The sequence below is a fragment of the Aspergillus homomorphus genome (assembly GCF_003184865.1).
Source record: "Aspergillus homomorphus CBS 101889 unplaced genomic scaffold BO97scaffold_106, whole genome shotgun sequence".
NCBI lineage: Eukaryota > Fungi > Ascomycota > Eurotiomycetes > Eurotiales > Aspergillaceae > Aspergillus > Aspergillus homomorphus.
This window is the reverse complement of record NW_020291992.1, coordinates 9,707-16,893: the sequence shown is the minus strand read 5'-3', so window position 1 is coordinate 16,893 and position 7,187 is coordinate 9,707. Positions and strand designations below refer to the sequence as shown.

At 49.2% G+C, this 7,187-nt stretch overlaps 2 protein-coding genes across 2 annotated transcripts; both read left to right on the top strand.

The window, feature by feature from the left end:
* Positions 1-1,297: 1,297 nt before the first annotated feature.
* On the top strand, positions 1,298-4,807 carry BO97DRAFT_474191 (arsenic resistance protein ArsH; the record flags this gene model as incomplete). The annotated part of the gene is made up of 5 exons (XM_025700301.1): positions 1,298-1,495; positions 1,567-1,671; positions 1,753-2,009; positions 3,769-4,258; positions 4,319-4,807. The coding sequence occupies 5 exons, from the start codon at positions 1,298-1,300 to the stop codon at positions 4,724-4,726; spliced, it is 1,458 nt and encodes a 485-aa protein (XP_025545745.1). The 3' UTR covers positions 4,727-4,807.
* Positions 4,808-5,296: 489 nt separating this feature from the next.
* Positions 5,297-6,626, top strand: BO97DRAFT_439057 (SBF-domain-containing protein; the record flags this gene model as incomplete). The annotated part of the gene is made up of 6 exons (XM_025697949.1): positions 5,297-5,579; positions 5,653-5,753; positions 5,828-5,899; positions 5,977-6,150; positions 6,235-6,535; positions 6,574-6,626. 6 exons carry the CDS (start codon positions 5,297-5,299, stop codon positions 6,624-6,626), a joined length of 984 nt encoding a protein of 327 aa, XP_025545744.1.
* Positions 6,627-7,187: the final 561 nt, after the last annotated feature.

Below are 7,187 nucleotides of genomic sequence, written 5' to 3'. Positions count from 1 at the left end.
CATACGCCCGTTTTAACGGTGAGAAACAGGCAACATCCAACGGTTGACAGAGATGCGAGGAGTACGGAGACATGCAGATAGGAACAACACCATTTTAGCTACAAATCTCATCAAAACGAGGCGTTAAATAGGAGTCATGCCCATTGAGAATCAAAAGGCTATATCGGCCGACCCTCTGCGGCTTCGTTAAAGGAATAAAGTGTTCTTGAAGCCAGTGTAATCCGATTTCGTTACTGGTCCAGCCGTTCGGTGAGAGGTTAATTCTCCATGTAGAAGGCACCTTGCCCTGATACCAGGCCTCTATATAGACCTTCCCCTTAAGAATCAAGTACAGAGGCAGGGCCCAGCCTGAGGCGTTAATACACTCAATTAACGTCACCCATTCGCGATCTCCAGGCTGTATAAGGAACGGCTTGCCCACGCAGTCAGATCTCGTGATAACTCGCGCGGCTGCAACCAGGCCCATGGCGAAGCCAGTTTCATCAAAGTTATAGATATCTTGATCAGTGATTCCGTACTCCGATATAGCAGCCTAAACGCGGTCAAACCACTCGCGAAGAATCACTGGATCCTCGCAGCGAGCCCTCTTATAATTATATCGACGTGAGAATCGCGATTTCAAGGAATCATGCCGATTGACAAAGTTATACACCCATTTATAGCCGATCTCCGTTGTAGCAGCAGCGCCGCGCTTTTAGATCAAGATTTCGGCCATAGAACAAACGTGTATAGGCCTGGGAGGAATTCCTCGCTTATCCATAGAGAGAATCCACTCTTCCAACGATTCCTCCTCTGCAGGAGTCAATTTATATGAATTGGCGCGTATATCAGCTCAAGATTTGACTCCGTTCAAGCGTCTGCGAAGAGTTGTCTCCGAAACTGCAAAAACCCTCGCCGTTTTGCATACAGAGAGAATTTCTTGCTTTCTAAAAGCCTCAATTGCCAAGGCAAGTCTGCCCTCTTGTTCCACCGCGTTTTTTGGCGATACAGGCATTTTTAGTGGTTTTATTGATGATTTAATAGCTTCAAGTTAACGAGGGTGACTGTTTTGGTGGTGGGCGCGGCGCCGCCCGCTTACACGCGCCACTCGCTTACCGATTACGATAGTTAATCAAAAATAATAAGAACCTCCATTTGTTCCTCCGTGTGTGAAGACAAAGCACGAATACCTCCCATTTGCACTCAAAAAACTCACCATCCTGCCAGTCTGTCTCAGCCACGGGGGACTCATTCAGTCTACATCAACAATATCCCCTTGAGACTTTATGATGTTATCGACTTGGAAAAATTCTACAACATGCCCAACGATACCTACAATCGTGTCCAGTCCCGCTATGGTGACATCGCTAAGCAGAGTTACACCACTGAGCAGCACGAGAAAGAAGAGCAGATCGCCAGGGCCTTCGGCTACAGTGCGGAGGATCTCGGTTCGCTGCCAGAGAAGACGAACCTCGGATTAAGCTGTGGAAACGCAGTAGGGTTTGCCAATATGAAAGTAGTCTGGTGCTTGACTTATAACTTCGCACGACGTTGACGAATGGAAAATGCTGACCTTCGAGTATATAGGGCGAGACGATTCTGGACCTTGGCAGCGGCAGTGGCATCGATGTCCTCCTGGCGGCCCGTAAAGTCGGGGTCAATGGGCAGGCAATCGGCGTTGACATGACAAGGGTAAGTGATTCGAGTTCGAGTTCTTGCCTCTGTAGAGACCAGGATTGATAGTAGACATAGAGCATGATCGAACTCGCTGAGAAAAATACACAGAAGGCGAGAGTCTCCAACTCCAAGTTCATTGAAGCAACTATCAACTCCGTGCCACTACCAGACTCCAGCGTCGACTGTATCATTAGTAACTGTGTCGTCAACCTTGTCCCAGCGACCGATAAACCGGCCGTGTTTAAAGAGATTGCTCGCCTACTGAAGCCGGGCGGAAGGGTTGCCATCAGTGATATTCTGGCTCGAAAGCCGCTCCCGGATCACATTACTAAGAACATGGCGCTGTATGTTGGGTGTGTTGCCGGTGCGAGTGAGATTGCGAGATATGAGGAGTATCTTCAGCAGGCCGGATTCAAGGGTACGTGTACTGCCATTAAGGGCACTTGAGAGCTTCTGTACTAAATTGCCGGCAGGTGTGTCGTCGTTGATGCGAAGTCGGACCTGAATCTTTACAAGCAGTCGTCGTATTTGTCGCAGAGCTCGTGCTGCGGCAGTGGGGGTTCGAGAAGGGAGACTACGAGTGACGTTGCAGAGTTGGATTTTAATGAGTGGGTCGGTCAGTTATTATCCTCCATCCTGGCTCAAGCTTGATCGCGCTGTTGACAATCTTTCCAGGCTCGTTTCAGATCTACGCTATCAAGGCTTAGGTAACTTTCTTAAGAACTGTTATGGAGAGGCAAAGAATCCGGTTTGATGAGAACGCCCTTGCAGTGCATGGCTCGTACAAGCGCTGTCCCATTACGTTCACGATGAGTATGTACAAAGGGGTGACCCGAGAATTAGCCCAATTCATTGTCAGTTGAATATTTCATCGCGTGATCATTAATTTAGCAGCTTAAAGATGTCCATGTTTTTTACCATGCAGCTGGCGCTCGACTGACACCCTAGTTCCGACCGCACATCCTGCATGTTGGGGTAGCTTCGCATAGATGAAATGATTCCGGCTGCAGTTTCGCACGGGGTACATTGTCCTGATTGTCTGGAGTCCTGGTGTCTGTAGGGTGGTTGTAACGTTGAAATATCAGGAGTGGGAGAGTCGAACGGAACACTCAGCTCCGAGTCCCCATCGGAAATTTGGCTGTCGGATATAGCCGCCTGTTGATAAGTAACTAGGCTCGAACTCGAGGTCGATGGAGCAGGCTTCGTAGCCGTTCTCTCGGGCGACGGATCATTGCGCTCGTAGTTTGATGGAATCGGTCCTCCGGAATCCAATGTACTTAGTCTGGGAGATTGCCCCGAGTGCGATCGCGCCACTGGCACAGCTTCCGAGCGCGACGTAGGAAGACAAATGTCCGCTGTATGTGCTCTTAAGTATTCTTGAACTCTCTGATCAGAAACACCATGCAGTATAAGCAGCGAGCGGAGAAGACTGTTCTCAACTGCCACCTTCCGGCCCGCCTCTTGAACCTCTCGTGTAGCGTGAATGCCCTCAGTCTGAAAATTTTGCAGGCGTTGCTCAAGATCTTGGATATATTCTTTGCGCCGTGCACGCGAACGCCGTTGGTTATCGCGAATTCGTACTGATGACAACATTTGATCAGTCTAGGAGATTGTCAGTCCCAAAGAATGGCGCTGAATTGCACATATTGCCTCTTGCAAGGTGGCCAACCTTGGGTTTTCTCGACTGTTTGTTTGGACTCTTGGTCCTCATCGTTGTCATATTTAGATGGCCGTGAAGTGTACTGTGGTGATTGGGTAATTTGGAGGATCCAGTACGGGGAAGCATGGGAGGAAAAGTCAAGCAGCACGCTGATTACCAAGCAAGGCTTAGTGCCGAGAACCAAATCCACTTAGCCTGTTCAGGAATTTTTTGTTTCCACAAGCCAATCAGCACCCGCCAGTGACATCTACTCGCTGCGTTCCGGCCGCCCCGATCTGGCAATATAGAGTTTGTTCGAATCTATAAATAAGACATCTGTTCTTCAGAAGTGCTATCACCAGATCTGTATACAAAATAATACAAAATCCCCAGATGATTCCTCGTTTTCGAATTCCTTTAGCACGCAAACTCACCCCGGTCATCGGCTCAACGGCGAGTCTGTCGCCCCACAGATACACCACCATGGCGCATCCCGCGGTTGTCCAACCGGGGCCAACTGTTCCCGACTTCGTCAATGGGCATGAGAGCATACAATACCCCGAACACCCGTCTCTGGCGATACCGAAGAGCGAGGATGATGCCGAGATCCGTCAGAAATACCGCCCCTTCATTCTTGACGATGCGGCCGAGGACTGGGTCAGTGCCCTGGAGCTGACAACCGCCATGGATTTGGCAGCGCAGGAACTGCAAAAATCAAACAGCCGACTAAAGGTGCTGGTATTGTACGGCAGCCTACGTCGGAGATCCTATTCTCGCCTGGTGGCGCTGGAAGCTAGCAGGATTCTTTCCCGTCTGGGGTGTGACGTGCGTGTGTTTAATCCCGAGGGGTTACCGGTGAAGAATGATACCGAGTACGGCCACCCAAAGGTGCAGGAGCTCCGAGAGCTCAGCAAGTGGAGTGATGGGCATGTTTGGGTATCTCCTGAACAACATGGGAATCTTGTAAGCATTTCATTTTCCCCACCCCCCAATGCATGATATCTCATTACTGACCATCCACAGACCGCCGTCTTCAAAAATCAGATCGACTGGATCCCGCTAACTACCGGGAGTGTGCGTCCAACGCAGGGCCGGACCCTCGCTATTGCGCAGGTGTGCGGCGGCTCGCAATCATTCAATGCTGTTAACTCTCTGCGTCTTCTCGGCCGGTGGATGCGCATGTTTACCATTCCAAATCAATCTTCGATCCCGAAAGCGTATACACATTTCCCTGATGAAGGTCAACCGGGAGATCAGAGGCTTATGCCTAGTAGTAGCCGGGACCGACTGGTAGACTGCATGGAGGAGTTTGTAAAGTACACCTTCCTCATGCGGCCCCACTTGGAACTTTTTGGTGATCGGTTCAGTGAGCGGGAAGAGAAAAGGGCCAAGGAGGAGAAGCTGAGGCTGGCACAAGCGGCACAACTTTAGCTTAATAGTGGGATGGGTCCGTTGTATATACTGTGTGGCATTGGAGAGGTCAGGCTCTAGGCTATGTACTCTACTGCATGTGAATAAATTAGATTTGTTGAACAACATCTAGATGTCCTCCCACCTTCGTCTTCTAGCCTTGGATCCTAGTGGGCAATATTCGCCATGATCTGTCAAAATTAGTGGAGATTTCAGTTTGCTGTCGCCCGCCCTTTTTAATGCTAATATGCTATTCGTCCGGTGTTTAGACAGCAGTAGTGGGCTCGATAGAGACTTCATTTCCAGTGAGTCAGTGGCGCGTTGTAATTGGCTACCAGTAACTAGTGTTGAGCTGCTAAAGTGTACTTGTCAGATGCAGGCGGAGGCCAAGGAAACGGTGTTGACCAATCAACATCGGCCAATGACATCCAGTTGCGAACAAATCGCCTCGTTTTCCATCAACTCAAATGTTTATATAAACCTCCAGGCGTGTTGCTCGAAGCCTTCCCCAGAAATTTAACACGTCGCCCGAGCCTCCAACGACCAGGCTAATCGCCTTCAATCGAATCAGGACCATCTCAACATTTGAAGATGACTGAAAATGACACCCCATTGGGCGCTGCAGCCCAAACGCCTTCCACTCCCAACGACATAGAAAAACAAGCAAGCCCGTCAGACCCACCGCAGAAAAAAGATTCTGCCTTTAAAAATCTCGGCCTTTTGGACCGATTTCTCGCGGTATGGATTTTCCTGGCTATGGCAATTGGTATTATTTTGGGAAATTTCGTGCCAAGCACTGGACCTGCGTTACAAAGGGGGAAGTTTGTTGGTGTTTCAGTTCCTATTGGTAAGGATTTAACGATTTCTCTGCACTGTCTATTTCTATCTGCTAATACAGATTCATAGCTGTTGGCCTGCTTGTCATGTGTATCCCATTCTCTGCAAAGTGCGCTTTGAGAGTTTGCATCAGGTCTTCAAAACCCGTCAGATATGGATTCAGATTGCGTTCAGTATTGTTGTTAACTGGATCATTGCCCCATTTTTCATGGTAAGCCTCCAAGTCTCCCACTACCTCTCTAAATCAGAAATTGACACGAAATGCTCTAGTTGGCGTTATCCTAGGCTTTCCTTCCAGACGAACCGGAGCTACGCCAGGGGCCGATTCTGGTCGGACTAGCACGATGCATCGCTATGGTAGAAATACCCCCTCCCCAACAGCTGTTGGGGGTGAAACGTTATTTTCGTACTCAACGATACTAACAAACACTCAGGTTCTGATCTGGACCGGTCTGGCAGGCGGCGACAGCGAATACTGCGCCATCCTCGTCGCCGTGAACTCCCTCCTGCAAATGGTGTTATTCGCACCCATGGGCGTCTTTTTCATCCAAGTCATCAGCGGCGATAGCATAGCCTTTCAATATTCCACCGCCGCGAAAAGCGTCGCCGTCTTCCTCGGCATTCCGCTGGGCGCAGCAATCCTCGCGCGCTTCACTCTCCGCTGAGCGACAAGTCCGCGATGGTATGATGAGGTCTTTCTGAAATGGGCAAGCCCCTGGTCTCTCATTGGGCTTTTGCTCACGATATTGGTGCTGTTCGCGTCTCAGGGTTGTCACGTTGTTCATCAGATTGTCTCTGTGATCGGGGTGGCCGCGCCGCTGATTGTTTATTTCGCGGTTATATTCCTCTTGACGTTGTTGGTTACGTACAAGTTGGGCTTTGGGTATAAGCTCGCGGTGACGCAAAGTTTTACCGCTGCTAGTAATAATTTCGAGTTGGCGATTGCCGTTGCTGTTGCTACGTTTGGGGCAGACAGTAATCAGGCACTGCTTCGTCTGTTGGACCACTGATTGAGGTACCGGTTTTGTTAGGGCTTGTCTATGCTGTTAAATTTACAGCGAAGGGACTGAACTGGAAGGATTAGTGAAAACTGTTTGCTACCTCGGTCAGTCAATTGGTCCCGAGGTCAATGATTGATTTCCCTTGTTTGAGCAACATAATGCCTGCGTAATAGACCGCAGTATTATTAATTTTCATAATAATCATATGTTTTAGGTTTCAATGTTTGATATGGCGGCATCACTGCAGCTGAACTGTAGCCGAATGACATAAACTAAACATTTGAAACGCCCACATATAGGTAGCCAGTACTTATAAAGTCTTAACCAGATCCATTCCAACAGCACTGTATATAAGATTTATCAATAATACTCACATACCAATGTATGATTCGTCGCTCTGGACACTATCGATAAAATTTGGTTATCACCACCGTGGTCGTCACGTGCCCCCGAGGTATATCAGAAATTGATACTAACATTTGAAGTTGTATGTCCGTGTTAACCCAGTTTTTTGCGCCCGGTTGGGACTGGTCGGGCTTAGCGCTCGTGCCGCCCTACCTTCAGTCCTTCACCTGAACAACCTGAAGCCCTCTAAACTTCGCCCGCCAAGCCCGAGAAGCTGACGTGGCCTTTGCTCGCAATCT